We start from the raw sequence: 17,154 nt of genomic DNA, 5'->3' as shown, positions 1-17,154 counted from the left end.
CTCTAGCCAGGTCGGTTAGTGAATGATAAGTGCAGCTGTTGTTATTGTTGCCTTTTGTAAGGCAAGACTAGGGATTAGGGAAGACTCCAGAGGGAAATGTTTCTTTCAAAGCTTCGAGGGAGGGTGGACCACAGTGCCACACTGCCACTGGCCGGCCAGAGAGGAGGCCGACCAGAGCTTCAGGGCATCCTACCTAAAGTCAAGTGAATCAGCATCTTACCTTAGTCAGTTCACTGATGTTCATGTTTCCACGTTCCATGTCAATCTCAACTACAAAAAAAACAAAAAACTACAATCTCAATCTACCAATATGCAAGCTCTTATGAACTCAAAATATAGTATTTTATAATTATAGAAATATTGTTTGTCATAAAAAGGGAAACCTGAAATCTACCTTAGTCAGTTCACTGATGTATGTTCATGTTTCCACGTTCCAAAACATGTCAATCTCAACTACAAAAAAACACTACAATCTCAATCTACCAATATGCAAGCTCTTATGAACTCAAAGTATAGCATTTTATAATTACAGAAATATTGTTTTAGTCATAAAAAGGGAAACCTGAAATCTACCTTAGTCAGTTCACTGATGTTCATGTTTCCACGTTCCAAAAACATGTCAATCTCAACTACAAAAAAAACAAAAAAATACAATCTCAATCTACCAATATGCAAGCTCTTATGAACTCAAAATATAGCATTTTATAATTATAGAAATATTGTTTGTCATAAAAAGGGAAACCTGAAATCTACCTTAGTCAGTTCACTGATGTATGTTCATGTTTCCACGTTCCAAAACATGTCAATCTCAACTACAAAAAAACACTACAATCTCAATCTACCAATATGCAAGCTCTTATGAACTCAAAGTATAGAATTTTATAATTACAGAAATCTTCTGTTTTAGTCATAAAAAGGGAACCCAATGAAAACTCATGGACATTTTTTATTATCATTATTTACAGAACATTTCTGTACACACTCCAGTCCCAACGGTATTTAAATTCACATAGACTGTGACATGATAACATTAACACATTAGCTGTAGGACACACTATTAAAGTTAAGCCATGCAATGTGTTCATTGCCATTTGGTTCAATCGTTGATTTAAACTATCTCCCTGAAGCTATCTGCTCTTTCTTTTAATCAGTTGTATTTTATCTCATAAAAAAAATGTCCCTGGTGACATTTTTTTATGGACAATCATTTCTGAGAACTTGAGAAGTCCCATTTCTCTGACGGCCTATACCAGTGGTTCCAAAAGTGGGGTCCGGGTCCTTGAGGGAGTTCCAGGGGGTCCCCAGCTAAATAATAGTTTGGAACCAAATGGCCCCTTATGGGTCTGTAACTCTGAGAGTGTACAAATGGAACCAAATGGCCCCTTATGGGTCTGTAACTCTGAAAGTGTACAAATGGAACCAAATGGACCCGTTAACTCTCAGTTACATTAACAGTGATTTTACAATATAAATTGGGGGTCCCAGAGATAGAAATGCCATTAAATGGGGGTCTGTAGACTAAAGCATGTCAAACTGGGGGTCCTTGAAATTAAACGGGTTGAGAATCACTGCTAGAGCCGTAAACATCTTCTCTTATGGGGATCCCATGGGGGTCCGCGGGGCAAATTAGTGTCAATTTGGGGGTCCAGTTTTGGAACCACTGGCCTATACATACACATGGATGCAGTATAGCAGTGGGTCTCAATATGATGTCTAAGGACCCCCAGTGGCCATTGTGTGTCTCTCCAGGGGGTACCAAGCTAAATGATTGACAGTTAAGAACCAAACAGACTCTTTATGAGTCTGTAACTCAGTGTTAAATCAAATGGGGGGACGGGGGGGGGGGGGGGGGGGGACGTGGCCTTATACCTATTAACCCATTTTGACCTGAGATCAGATTCTAAAAATGTCTTCTAAATCCTGACAGTTTTCTGAAAAAGCTATGTTATGTGTTTTTCAGTCGTTCTTCGATTTTTCAAAAATAGCAGACCTACAAGCTCGTAGCGCGCCACTCGGTGGCGCGCTACGAGCTTGTAGGTCTGCTATTTTTCAATAGCTAAAGCATAACATAATGCTAACACCAAAAGGGGTTCCCGCCCAAAATGGGTTAAGCTGGGTGTCTTTGAAATTAAAACGTTTGAGAATCACTGCAGTAGTCTGTTCATGACGGCTACCATTACAAAGTTATATTCTTCGTATTTGTCTGCCAACAGTGGCGCTTTAATAAATGACTAACTATGGCCAACAGACTAAAAATAGAAAATGTAAATATTTACATGTCGTTTTGATTGAACTAGTGTGGCCTACCATGCCTGCGCTGCTTCATGTTTTTTTCTGGCCTCTTTGTATTGCATCTCCAGGCAAATCAAACTACAAATTAGATTACATTAGATGATAACTATACTACTTACGTAAATACACACGGTTTTGTCATTTATGTGTCGTCATCACCTCTAATTTTAACTACTGAGTGCTGTGTAATCATTCACACTGACTGCACTTTAAATAATTGTCTCTGGCACAGGTAAACAAAAAGTTCAGAGTTGGGTTTTAACCCATTTAGACGTGAGGACGATTCTACAAATGTGAAAAACGCATGTTTCTTGTTTCTATGTCAGTCGTTATCAAACATTTTCATGTCAAGGACCCCCATAATTATATGTAATTGGCCGCCGACCCCATCTGAAAATACCTTGTTTCAGGGACCTCCCGGAAGCAAAGATTTTAGTTAAAAACTTTCTCTGCGAAAGCATGTATTCAAAGATTTGCGCCACATTGTCACGATGTTTCAAAAATAGCAGATCTACAAGCTCGTAGATCTGCTATTTTTCAATAGCTATGAACACCAAAAGGGGTTCCTGCCCAGAATGGGTTAACTCAACAGTGGCTGGGGAGCAGTACGCTCTTCTGCGTCGGCCAGATATTCCTTCTCTTCACTCTGTTGACGTTTGGCTGACCGTTGCTCAGAGTCAGAGTCCGTCGTCAGCAACGACGACACTCTGTTTGTCAGTCGTTCAAGGACCAGGTCAGCAGTGCTGGTCAAACTATGCTGAAAATTCAAAAGGGAGTCAAAGAGTTAATTTAATTTTTGGGAGTGTACAAATGTAACAAAATGGACCCGTAAGGGTCATTCTCAAGAGTTACAAATGGATCCAATAACACTGAGGAATTTATTGTGTACAGTAAAACCATCAGAATAAAATAAAACAGCGCACGTCCTCCGATCCTGGTGCTGAGCCAAACTGTTAAACTAACAGATATCATGAAGAAAAGCAAAGGGCTCGCAACTCACTTTGTAATGCTCCAAGTATTTATTCACAATCACAGCAGGCAGGACATACGTTTCAACCATCCGGTATTGGTCTTACGAGAAAAAACATAACATTGTTCACGTGGTCACTTGGTCTTTGAAAGTCTTGTAGTGAATGTGAGAAAGAGTTATGAAGAAGTATGTTGAACTGATTGCTTTGGTAGAAATGTTAGACTTGGAAGAACAATTTGTGGACAAAAGCCTGGCTCTGAGAGGAAGATTTTGTCCTTTTGTGAGCAAATTATACTATCATTATATATTATTTTGTGAGCAAATTATACTTATAATATTGTTGCCTACTTATTATTAGTTTAATAATTAGCTTAGTTCTCCTAGCCTGGCCACACTAATATCACAGCATTTCTTTGCACTGGCAAATTCATCTGGTTTCCAGGCTACAGTTCTCCAGCTGGGGTCGCTGTTGTGCTGTGAGTTGATGCAGTTTACAGGCTAAAATAAATACACTCCTCCGTTATGAGTATTCTTTGGTGTATTGGTAGTCCATCTTGTTTAAAAGATATACATTATACCCACAATAACTGCCTGGTTCGCCCTGCAGCGTGTATACATAATACCTCTGCATGTATTTATCATGTATTTATTTTTAAGATCTATATTTAACTAGGGTAAAACCACGTTGAGATTTTCATCTTTTTCGAGTGGGCCTTGGCCAAGAGGGTGAAATTCATGTAGCTTTTTCACATACACAAAATAACAAAAAAATAATAATCTACAAGATAATGCAAGTGCACAATATCTGAAAAGTAGAGACAATTATAAAACATGAGCATTCCTTGGCAAGCACAAAGCAGGTATCCAATTTGTTCCCTAAAATGAGCAATTCAAATGAGGGAATCTAGCTTAAAACCTTTTTGTAGTACATTCCAAAAGATTGGTGCAGCATAGTGCAAAGCATGTTTCCAAAATTCACTTGCTAGATGTTCAATATGGAGCTTAAAATAATACAATAATAATTAATTGCATTTTATAGCGCTTTTCCAAGTGCTCAAAGCGCTTTACAATGGTTCATTCATTCATTCATACATTGGGAGGTGAAGCGGCGAACAGTCGACGCCAGCGTCCTCACTTCCCACATTCACACACCAATGGTGGCGAGCTCACACCGACCAACTCATTGGAGGCAATGTAGGGTTCAGTGTCTTGCCCAAGGACACTTCGACATGTGGACAGGAGGAGCCGGGATTCGAACCGCCGACCCAGGGATCATTGGACGACCTGCTCTACCTCCTGAGCCACAGCCGCCCTAGATAGATACATAAGATGACACCACTTCTGTCACCTTGTTTTGCATTGTAGTGTACCTAATAGTACCTATACATATACATCACCCCCATTTTAGCCACCCTTCACTGGTTACCCGTTAGTTATAGAATTGATTTTAAGATTTTACTTTTAAAGCTGTAAATGGCCAGGCTCCCCAGTATGTCTCTGACATGCTGGCTCCCTATAAGCCTACACGTTCACTCAGGTCCTCTGACAAAGCCCTCCTTGAGACCCCCACAGCCCAGCTCATCACAAAGGGTGGCAGGGCATTTGCAATTCGGGCTCCCAAACTCTGGAACGCCCTACCTATTAATTTAAGACTTGCATTAAAGGGATAGTTCAGATTTTTTGAACTTAAGTTGTATGAAATACTTCCCATTAATATAGTGGTTGCAACTGTATTAATTGATTGCCCGAGTCCCGTGGTGGGAGTTCTGCTCTGGTTTTGGTGAAATATCAAGTAGTTCCGGTCATTTTGTGGGGGGCACTGGGGGCCACGCAGTAAAAGTAAATTAATCCACAAAACTAACGTCATTTGTATTGTTGACCTATTTCTAAAATATTAGTGCAACTTTCGTTCTTTTTTTACCCCTCTATCACACAGAACTATGTTTTTTGTGTCCATATCACTACGCCCAAAAAATAGTTCCATGTGATAGAGGGGTCAAAGTTGAACGAAAGTCGCGCTAATATTTTAGAAATAGGTCAACAATACAAATTACGTTCGTTTTGTGGATTTATCTACTTTTACTGCGTGGCCCCAGTGCCCCCCACAAAATGACCGGAACTACTTAATATTGACCAAAACCAGAGCAGAACTCCCACCACGGGACTCGGGCAATCAATTAATACAGTTGCAACCACTATATTAATGGCAAGTATTTCATACAACTTAAGTTCAAAAAATCTGAACTATCCCTTTAAGACTTAATTTCCTTTTGCATACCTTATGGTCATTTTGTGCTTGCTGTTATTCACTGATATCTTGTTGTAGCTGTGATTACGTTGTTGCTTTTTACCCTTTATGTAAAGCACTTTGTGACTATGTCTTGAAATGTGCTATATAAATAAATTCATTATCATTATTCCTGCCTATTCCTTGTACCGTTATGAGTATGTATGTATAGTAGTGAGCACATGCACATGACACCAAATGCCGTGAAAATTCAGTCAGTTGGCGAATAAAATTTAACTTTTCCGACATTTCAGAAGAGTATATTTTTTAATGTATTTAGTATGTAAGGTAGCACAATTTTCTATCACGGCACAGGATTCGTGACCCCTTGTAGATCGGCTATTTTCAGCATGCAAACAAAGTGTAAAATTACTTATACTGGATCTCTTGTCCACTAGTCCCTTCCTAACATTTAGTCTAGTTTTTATTTGTTGACAAAATCGACAGTATGACAGTCATGGCTTGGTTTTTATTTAGTTTTCGTCAGTGAAAAAAACTAGTTGACGAATCATTTTTCGTCATAGTTTTACGTAGACGAAAACAACACCGCTGCCTATCAGGCATAATTTCAGAAAGAACTAGAGGGCAAGACAAGTGACCACTTACAAACCAGAGCATATCCGTGGTCGTAAAACAAAGACAATAAAATTGCCATCCCCTTGGATGCCAAATGACACCCGTGCTGCATATTACACTTACTGTTACCTGCAAAATGTGCAGTCCCTTTAGTGTCAGGACAGCCAGCTCTCTCAAGCCGTCCCCCGTCAAATCTAAGTAGATGATGGACAGCAGGGGGCTCTTGAAGCTCCGCCTCCACAGCAGCTGAAACCGCCCATCTGCCCCGCACACAGCTGGCTGCTCCAGCTTATAACAAAGCAGTTCCTTTTTTGGCAGAAAGACGAGACAATGTGGTTATAACTTCATTAGAGCCGTACTAAATAAAACCAGTCCCCTTTTTTTTAAGCTGTCTAGACTCTAGAAAGTTGGGTCGGGTCTACCTGGAAAATATTAGAGACACATCTACTAACTGTATCAATTCATACACTTCATGAATAAAGCTAGTGGTTTCATTTCATTGCAACATAAGGCACCCCCTCCACACTGACCTGTCCATAGGTGCCCAACAGCACCTCCTTGTGTCCGTCAAAGTCCAAATCGATGACTAAAGCACAAAGTACTGCATCAAACTGGTCACTCTCTGCAAGGCACACTGGATGAGACATACCATGTTCCTGTACATCTCTGAGAACACACAACAACACACACACTGGATGAGACATACCATGTTCCTGTACATCTCTGAGAACACACAACAACACACACACTGGATGGGACATACCATGTTCCTGTACATCTCTGAGAACACACAACAACACACACACTGGATGAGACATACCATGTTCCTGTACATCTCTGAGAACACACAACAACACACACACTGGATGGGACATACCATGTTCCTGTACATCTCTGAGAACACACAACAACACACACACTGGATGGGACATACCATGTTCCTGTACATCTCTGAGAACACACAACAACACACACACTGGATGGGACATACCATGTTCCTGTACATCTCTGAGAACACACAACACCTAATCTCAATCAGCTGCCATGTTCTATAGGAACTCTGAACAGTGTTGCAGCAAGATGACCAAATTAAATGGTTATTATTACACCAATGGATGGAATCTATAGAGCGTCGCAGTCCCGCCTCCTGTCATGACGACGCCAGGCCCAGGAAATGAATCCCAATGCATTTTTCCCATAGACATTTCTTAAAGTATTTATTTAAAGACGGTTACGCCGCGGACAAAGCCAACTCCAGTCGTGACAAATCATGACAATAAACACAATATTTTGGACCAAACAAATAATTACAAAGAAGAAAAACAACAAAAAAAGTGTTGTAACCTGCCGTTACTTTCTAATTCTTTGTTTGGCCCAAAACATTGTGTTTATTGTCATGATTTGTCACGACAAGAGTTGGCTTTGTCCGCGGCGTAACCGTCTTTAAATAAATACTTTCTGAAAAGTCTATGAGGAAAATGAACGGAGAATCATTTCCTGGGCCCTGGTAGGGGGCGGGACTGCGACGCTCTATAGAGAGCTACTTAAGGCTGACCTGTAGACGACCGCCATCTCTATAGCACTGGTTACCAGAAGATTGTAGCCTTCCAGTGCCACACCTGAAAAAGAAACAATCGTCACCCAATCATGCCAAATTTAAAATGTTAAAGGCTTAAACTAAAGAGGCACCAGCAGCACATCACATACTTTTCTCTCCTGGGGTTTGGGTGGACTCGGTTTGGCAGCTCAGTGGGAAAAGTAGCACTGAAGAGATGGGGCTGTCCAGTTGTACCCGCCAACTCTGCAACACCGCTGAGACGAATACACACACAACATCCTTATGAGAAACATGTTCCTACCAATTATAAATAATATACAAGAACACCAATGTCAAAATTGAAACATGAAAGAATGGCAGCCTAATGAATTTAAAGTCCTATCTTGTCTCAAAAAGTATCTTTTCACATCAGTGTAGCATCCCATAGGAGAAAGGATCCCATAGGAGGAAGTACAAAGGCTCAATGTCAAAAGAGGCTTTAGAGAAGCAATGAGATACATTTTCCATTATGGCTAATGGAAAAGATTCCCCTATAAAGGGTCATCTTAGAGGGAAGGATAAGGACGTACATGTTGTGTTGTGTATGTAATGTATATGTACTGTTATGTGTATGTATTGTGATGTATTTTAAAGTATTGTACCGTTCAGTGTGAGAGGACCTCAGTGGAAATAAGTCTTCGGACTTTACTGTGAAATCCTTGAATCGCTGATTATAATGTTGTGATTATGATTGCTTTTCTAAATAAATCAAATCAAATTGGGGACTGCAGATGGAAATTAGCATGTTTTGCTAAATCTGGTATATTTACACTGCATTTGTAATGTAATGTTCATCAATATACACTGTCCCGACTAAATAAACTAATAAAGTAAAGTAAAATCAAAAAAGAAATCAGAGCCCTGACAAATATCGCTGAGCCACCAGTCATAAATTGTGTTTTGTTGTCTACTAGCTCTACCTAGCTACTAGCTAAGTCCTGCCCTATGCGGGAGCTAACTATTTCCATAGACAACGCCCTGGTAACGTCCCAACAGCCAGGAACCTTGGTGTTGTCCTGGACAGTCAGCTCTCGTTCAAAACTCACATCACAGCTGTCACCCGATCCTGTAGGTTCACACTCTATAACATACGACGAATTAGACCGTTCTTCACCCAGGAATCAGCCCAGCTCCTAATCCAGACAGCAGTCTTGTCAAAACTTGACTATTGTAACTCCCTCCTCACTGGCCTACCGGCATGTGCACTTAAGCCTCTCCAACTGATCCAAAATGCCGCAGCTTGGTCTTCAACCAGCCACAATTCTCACATGTCTCCCCCCTGCTCCGCTCCCTGCACTGGCTCCCGGTCGCTGCCCGCACAGAATACAAAACTCTGATGCTGGCATTTAAAGCAACCAAAGGTATGGCTCCCCCATATCTTGCAAGCATGATTGAACCCTACAAACCCTCCCGCGCACTCAGATCAGCCAACGCAGGGAAGCTGGAAGTACCCTCACTAGAAACGCCGGGACAACGCTCCACACGTCCCAAACTCTTCTCCCTTCTGGCCCCAAAACTGTGGAATGCACTTCCCGTTGCAATCAGAACTGCAGCATCGCTCCCGATCTTCCGCCGTAGTCTGAAAACCCACATTTTCAGACTCCACCATGGCCCATAGCACTTACCCTACCCCCTTAGACAGCACTTTTTAGACTTAGATAGCATTTGAAACAGACTTATAGCATGTCATGTAGACAGCACAATAATTGCATTGTATGTAGTCATAGCACTTCATAGTATATATGTACAGCATAGTATAGCATATATGTATAGTTTATATGTATAGTGTCATTATATATATATGTTCTAGTTACGTTCTTAGCTTACGCATGTTTCTTGATAAATGCATTTTACATATGTGATGTATTCCCATGTTTTTGTTCTTGCTTAATGTAAATCGCTCTGGATTAAGAGCGTCTGCTAAATGCCTAAATTGTAAATTGTACCTGGTTCAGTCTGTTTGACCACAGCCAGACCAACACAGCCATTCTGACAGCCAAATGCAGAGAGACGGCGTCCTCCAGGAATGCTCAGCATATCCAGCCATATTACACTAGAAAGAAGAGGGACAAAAAAATACAAAATGTTGACAACGAGCAGCATTCTCAAGCTGGTTCCAAACAATTGTTTGTCAATAACAAAAGGGTAACAAAGTTACACACGCGCATGCATGTGCCTGCGCATGCATGTGCCTGCGCATCACGCAATATTAAAGCAGATCAACTAACTTGCTAGGCAACTCTTGTAGCTCAGGAAAGAGTATTTCCACTGGCTGCTCTTCAAACTGATGAAGAGAGGCATTCTGTTGAAGGACAAAAAGAAGGAAAAAAGAGATAGATGAAGATCTGACAATTTGAATAATGGATCAATGTGAATGGAGGTTTCCTATAGTTAAGCAATATTACACGAGAGGGTGTGGGTTAACGTGATTATTGCCACGACAGTGATGCGGTCAGGAACGAGACGAAGTCGAGTTCCGCAAGCATCACTGAAGTGGCAATAATCACGTTAAACCACACCCTCGAGTGTAATATTGCAATTATACAACAGTTACCCTAAACTAAGAAAATCGCTGAAAAAATATATTTTTTTAATGACAGATGTAGTCAATACGACCACAAATGTCCCAAGAAACTAGCTAGCCTAGCCACCGAGTTTGCTAGCGCTCTGGGAGAACAGAGCAGCTGAATTCTTTTGCGGCTAGAAGGCTGTTTCAACCAATCAGATTGCTTCCTCGAAACGACCTGTGGTATAATTACAGACATTATGAAGTGTATTGACCTGCCATAGATATTCACTTCAACTTGCCTCTTTGTAGAGGTGGATCCTCTGATCGTGACCACTCAACAGAAACACTGTCTCGCTGCCTTTCTCTCCACACTGAACACTAAAGGACAAAGACATTGCAGAGATTAAAATAGGGTGCATTTAGCATCCCAAAACGCAGTTTATAGTTATGGGGCGCAAAAAAAACAACAACCTCTGCATCCACGGGATGCACTACTGTACTACTGTTTTTTAATTCTAGTTTATTTTGCTAGCTTTAGTTATAATAATAATTTCTTCTTCATTTCTTTTCTACATGAATATAACCACATTATAACCATATACAGATTGAAGGCTTGTTTTGCTTGTTCAGCTCGTAAAAAACTGGTCATTGGTCTCTTTCTGTCCCAATTGGATTATGGTGATACCATTTACAGGTTTGCCTGCTCCTCAACCTTGACCAAATTGGATCCCTTGTACCATGTACCATGCTGCATTGAGATTCATAACTAACTCCCCTTTCAGAACACATCACTGCACGTTGTATGCTGCAGTCGGTTGGTTCTCATTGGCATCTCGCAGGCTTCAGCATTGGCATGTTTTCATTTATAAAGCCATTCTGGGTGACCTGCCGTCTTACATTTCATCCAAATTCGACTTGGTCCAAAACGGCCTAAACCTTAGGTCAAATGCTTGGCTGCGTGTGTAGTACGTGTGTGCGTGTGTAGTACCAGCATTCAAATCCGAGGGGGGTAAAAAATGTCTGGCCTTCTTTGGCCCCTGGTCGTGGAATGATCTACAGTCCAGACTAAAATTGGCTTTGAAAGTTCCCTTGAGAAGTTTCAAAAGGATCATCTTTGATGTACAGTCAAACACCTGCACATGTTTGGATATGTACTAGCCTATGTTCATGCCTATATATTTATTATATTGGTTCAGATCGTGTAGATTGTGTATGTTGTATTTTGCCCTGCTACTAAAAAATAGGACTGGGGATTTTTTGTATTTATTCATAGGTACTTTAAGGTGTATTCTGGATGTTGTATTTGCTGGTCCTAAATGTAACATTGACGATGTGGTATTGAAGTGTAATTTTATTTCTGCCTCTTGGCCAGTTCCCACTTGTAAAAGAGACGCAGTCTCAATGTGTTTTAACTGGTTAAATAAAGGTTAAATAAATAAAAAAGTACAATGAAATGGGAGTTAAATGCTAAATTTGTAAAAATGGCAAAATATGACTCCTAACGTCATGAAGTGGGACTCATAAAATGTCCCTGGGACTCTAATAGACCATCCCTGCACCCGGGGACTCATTACATTGAAAACCTATTTCCATCACTGACTTGTTTCCTGTTATGAAAGCTAATCACTTAATCTATATACTGTATGTACTGTACTTGTGCAAAAATCAAACAAATACCAAAACTAGCATATCTAGAAGCCCATAATGTGTTGCAGTGTGGCACGTTGTGAGCTGGTAAAACAGCTATTTTTGAACATGTTGAATTTGATTTAAATTTTATATTTGTAATGGCATGCCCAGAATATTGTCTCCAGTTTGAAAGTGGGTAATAGCATTGCAGAAACATTGCCCGTCTCCGCTCCTCCCCGACGCCCTCTGCTGCCGAAACCCTCATCCACACCTCCATCTCATCCCACCTGGACTATTGCAATAGCAATTCTCTACCTCAAAAATCCTCAATAAACTCCAATACGTTCAACACTCAGCCGCCCGCCTGCTGCTCACCTCCACCCACTCCAAAGACTACATCACAGCAGTCCTTCATGACCTCCACTGGCTCCCTGTCAAACAAAGAATTCATCCTTTGTCGAGTATTGATATTCTGTGCGTTCAATTCTTTACTTGTCAGTAAAAAGGAACATCACAGGTGCAGCATGGTGACTGCAGGGCATATCACGTTTGTCTTTAGTTTTTTCCAAAAATGACGTTTTAGAAAATTCAACATAAACGAGGCGGAACCAGGGCGGAACAAGGCAGAAGAGCCTGCTGGTTAGTCAGTCAGGGACCAATCAGAAGGCTGACAAAGGGTGAATTAACTTCCAAATATTCCTCACCGTCTACAAAGCACCGCACAACCTGGCTCCCCCCCCGACCTCTCCGCCCTCCACGAGCCACGTGTACCATCCCGTTCCCTCAGGTCCAGCGATGCCGACCTCCTCGAGGTCCCCAAAAAAGATCAAGTGCAAAACCCATGGGGCGACAGAGCCTCCTGTGTGGCTGCCCCCTCCCACTGGAATGCACTCCCCAAACATGCCCCCTCCCTCCCTCCCTACCTTCAAATACCCACCTGTTTAGACTAGCCTTTCCAAGTTGACTTGATTTCCACTTGTTACTTTTACTGTTTAATTTCTTTTAAATCTTATCTTTTATTCGTTTTTTTCCTAATAAAGTTGTCCTTTTCCATGTTCTCTCCCCTGTTCCCCACACACGTAAGACATTATTATTATTATGAGGGTAATGTTGTTGTTGTCTGAGTGGGATGACTTACACAGTGTGGTAAAGTGTTGTCTGTGTGGGATGACTTACAGAGTGTGGTAAAGTGTTGTCTGAGTGGGATGACTTACAGAGTGTGGTAAAGTGTTGTCTGTGTGGGATGACTTACACAGTGAGGTAAAGTGTTGTCTGAGTGGGGTGACTTACACAGTGTGGTAAAGTGTTGTCTGAGTGGGATGACTTACACAGTGTGGTAAAGTGTTGTCTGAGTGGGGTGACTTACACAGTGTGGTAAAGTGTTGTCTGAGTGGGATGACTTACACAGTGTGGTAAAGTGTTGTCTGAGTGGATGACTTACACAGTGTGGTAAAGTGTTGTCTGAGTGGGATGACTTACACAGTGTGGTAAAGTGTTGTCTGAGTGGATGACTTACACAGTGTGGTAAAGTGTTGTCTGAGTGGGATGACTTACACAGTGTGGTAAAGTGTTGTCTGAGTGGATGACTTACACAGTGTGGTAAAGTGTTGTCTGAGTGGGGTGACTTACACAGTGTGGTAAAGTGTTGTCTGAGTGGGAGGACTTACACAGTGTGGTAAAGTGTTGTCTGAGTGGGATGACTTACACAGTGTGGTAAAGTGTTGTCTGAGTGGGAGGACTTACACAGTGTGGTAAAGTGTTGTCTGAGTGGGATGACTTACACAGTGTGGTAAAGTGTTGTCTGAGTGGGATGACTTACACAGTGTGGTAAAGTGTTGTCTGAGTGGGAGGACTTACACAGTGTGGTAAAGTGTTGTCTGAGTGGGATGACTTACACAGTGTGGTAAAGTGTTGTCTGAGTGGGATGACTTACACAGTGTGGTAAAGTGTTGTCTGAGTGGGAGGACTTACACAGTGTGGTAAAGTGTTGTCTGAGTGGGGTGACTTACACAGTGTGGTAAAGATGGAAGGGAGTAAACTGCAACTCCAGGTTCAGGCAGCTCTCTGTCCAAGACATGGAGCAGTAAAATCACATTCATGCAAGAAAAATCCATTAAGTTTGAGTTATACATAGTTGTGCATGGAGTTGCACACCGAAAATAGCCAATCTGCAAGGCCACGTGTCTGTGGCGCTGTGCCACATTATGAGCAGTTATTTTCAGCATGACACTAGCACATAATTGGGCACAAATCAGGCTTTATAAGGAGCTGAACATTGTATATGTGGTTGGAGTGTCTTACGTGCAATTGACTCCAGATTGAACTCTGAACCAGGTTCATAATCACAGTAGATATTAAGGAAAGGGGTGGCTTTGTCTCCTGAGTCCTGAGGGATGAGAGGTTCAAATATGATAGTTTTTATAATCATTATAATGTATTAGTAGTATTATTACAAAGGACAGCATCAGCATCTGTATGAAAATACAACAGCATACGTATGTAGTTTTTGACGTTGTGATTTTTGCATCAAAATACCTTTATGAATGTGATCCCCACGACTAGACCTCGGTTGGGGGGAGTTTTGTTGAAAGCATCGATTGATACAATCTCTGCATCGACTGAGAAAAAGACAACAGGATGGATGGACAGTTTGTAGTACCAAGACATTAATATCCAAATGATGTGAACTTGAATTTCAATTAAGATGTATGAGACAACATTGGGGAGTCTTAGGAATACCAGAGGAGCCTGATTATATATAAACTGAAAAAAAAGAAAGAAAAAGAAAACCATGATCAGAATATCGTTCCCTTTCATAAAACAGCATATCGTTGCTGTCGGGAGGAAACCACCTAATTATTATTATTTTCATAAATCAGAGCTATTGAACATCCTTTGCGTATGTATGTTGTTTCAAAAATATTGAACCAATGAAAAGTAGTAAAAAGCACGTTGGGCCTGGGCCCGCGGCTCAGCGGTCCAGGCACCCTGGCTGGTAGTCCAGTCTGGCAGTGTGCCGCGGGTTCGACTCCCGGTCCCGACGGCCTTTACTGCATGTCACCCCCCCATCTCTCTCCCCATTTCCTTAAAGCCTACTGTCTGTCCCTCTATAAAAAAATAAAATAAAGGCGAAAGCCACAAGCAAACCACAAACAAAACTCTTAACTCCATTGGACCCTCAAACTGCTAAAACAGCTAACTCCACCACCTCCCCCCCTCTCATGGAAATAGTTGACAATAATTAATTATATATGCTGCAAGATAATGACAGTCAGCTAGTATACAACAGCAGTCTGACATGACATCATATTGTTATATTTAAGTTAAAAAAGGACGGCAATATTTCCTGCAAAATAAGTGCCAGTCTGTGACGTCTCTCTGTACATACCAAAAGCTGTGACTGGCAGCTTCCTCCTTTTTTTCTATGCTAAAAATAAACAAATAAATCAATACAATAACAAATATATAAATCTAAAATTTGGAGTACAACTTGTTTAATGGTCATTTGATATTTTGCTTGGTTTTGATCAGATGAAACATTCTCCTTCAATGTGTAACTTGATAAAGATTTACTTACTGACTGTAAGCAGTAAATCTGACACATCTTTACTTAGCCCTAGACTTTCTAGGGATAATATATTCTGCTAATATTTTAACTGTGTTACTTGGACAGCTTCTGTACAGTAAACTTGCTGGCTTTGATTGATTGATTGAAGTATGTATTTAGTATTAACAGTTTGCAAACTCAATACAACTCAATACAAAAAAACTGTTAACTGTGAGTGGACGACAGTCACGACACCATAAAGCATTACACTTGTTTACAAGAGGGTCCACCTTGTTCAATTCAACATTAGAACATCATCATTACACAGAAACACTCAAACTGAAGCCTCGTCCACTGCTCACCTGGTATGTAGGCAAACTGCACCTCCTTGGCCACCGGTCTGATCTTGTGCTGCAGATCTTGGTATCTGAAACAGACCACCTTTCCTTTGAGTGTGGCAGCCAGCAGCTCCTGGTCCCCAGCCTGGCAGAGACCGTAGATGTTGCTCTGCGACATGAAACGGCTGAAGCTGTCCTCCACGAAGGGGAAGGGCTCCCTCGACTCGCTGAGCATGGCTACAGATCGTTAAAAAGTCACCGTTTCCATGAAGAAATTAGATTTTTGCCGTAGCCATGCCATTCGCAGGGAAAACCGTAAGCAAAACATCCGGGTGTAGGAGGAGCTTCCAGGCCTATCGTCGGCCAATCAGCGGCCAATGGGAAACGGAACGTCCTACTTGACAGAGACGGGTATGCAAGGCGTCTCCAATGTGTTGCTGCCCTCTACTGGAAAGGCGAATATGTACATTCTCAACTTTATCACAAGAAAATGACTAAAACTTCATGAACTTCAACTCTGACTCTGAGAGTGTACAAATGGAATGTGTTCACTCTGTCCAAACCACAAACAGGACCCTTACAGTTAAACTGATTGATTGATTGATTGATTGATTTATTGATTGATTGATTGATTGATTGATTGGAGAATTACAGTACATTTCAAGCACAACTCAATACAAAACTGTTAAACTGTGGACGACACCATAAAGCATTACACTTGTTCATCATAACATTTAGAGACGTACAAATATACACTTCTATATAGCCAAAGAACAGAACAGGAATTCATCATAGAGGAGGTAAAAGGGGGGGGGGGGAACATATACAGTGAGGGGAAAAAGGGGTGCATGGTGGCCGGGGGAATCAGATTTTATGGGGGCCAGATTCGAATTGCAGCCGTCCGTAGGTGCCCTTTGAGAGCGCATTTGAAGGAGTCAAGGGATTTGCATGTCTTAATGACTGTTGGTAGGGCGTGGGGTGAGGTGGGTTCGGGGACTGAGGCCAAGTAGTAGCCTGACCAGTTTGTTTTGGGAAGTCTGGAGCCTTGTTTTAAGGGCCTTAGAGGTGCTGTCTGTGGTACCGGATCCTTTCAGTCCTGTTAAGGGGTCCATTTGGAACCAATTTGCAACTCTAGATTGTTTTATAATGGGATGAATCTAGAGTTGCAATACCTTCCATTGACTCCCTACTCATCCAAATTTCATAACGCTGTTAAACTCACCAACATTGCAGCTCTAGGCCAAACTTGAATTATCCTCTTTCAATCTGCCAAGCTTTTGTGTCATAAAAATCCACCGTAGACATGTTATGAGCTACTTTCTGTCAAGAAATTCTGTGCAGGTGATATTTTTTCTAAGTGCTGGAGTTTGTAAGCACTGGTCGCAAGTCACTGAACGGCCCAGCGTACC

At 41.4% G+C, this 17,154-nt stretch overlaps 1 protein-coding gene across 1 annotated transcript; it reads right to left on the bottom strand.

The window, feature by feature from the left end:
- Positions 1-2,551: 2,551 nt before the first annotated feature.
- kptn (kaptin (actin binding protein)) lies at positions 2,552-16,095 on the bottom strand. Its single transcript, XM_079508669.1, has 12 exons — positions 15,770-16,095; positions 14,396-14,478; positions 14,162-14,246; positions 13,870-13,924; positions 10,531-10,609; positions 9,951-10,024; positions 9,669-9,775; positions 7,833-7,937; positions 7,681-7,744; positions 6,656-6,791; positions 6,255-6,431; positions 2,552-3,049 (listed from the first exon to the last, which is right to left on the bottom strand). The coding sequence occupies exons 1-12, from the start codon at positions 15,978-15,980 to the stop codon at positions 2,873-2,875; spliced, it is 1,353 nt and encodes a 450-aa protein (XP_079364795.1). The 5' UTR covers positions 15,981-16,095; the 3' UTR covers positions 2,552-2,872.
- Between the last annotated feature and the right edge of the window lie 1,059 nt (positions 16,096-17,154).

Source organism: Electrona antarctica (assembly GCF_951216825.1).
Source record: "Electrona antarctica genome assembly, chromosome: 8".
Lineage (NCBI taxonomy): Eukaryota > Metazoa > Chordata > Actinopteri > Myctophiformes > Myctophidae > Electrona > Electrona antarctica.
The sequence above is the reverse complement of the archived record's forward strand: the minus strand, read 5'-3'. Positions and strand labels throughout refer to the sequence as shown.

Excerpts from the sequence above, each read along its gene's own strand:
- kptn (XM_079508669.1), bottom strand. The coding sequence starts at position 15,980 with ATGCTCAGCGAGTCGAGGGAGCCCTTCCCCTTCGTGGAGGACAGCTTC. Across the intron at positions 14,479-15,769 it reads GCAGTTTGCCTACATACCAG|TCGATGCAGAGATTGTATCA; the intron begins GTGAGCAGTGGA and ends TCTTTTTCTCAG. Across the intron at positions 10,025-10,530 it reads GGATCCACCTCTACAAAGAG|AATGCCTCTCTTCATCAGTT; the intron begins GCAAGTTGAAGT and ends GTCCTTCAACAG.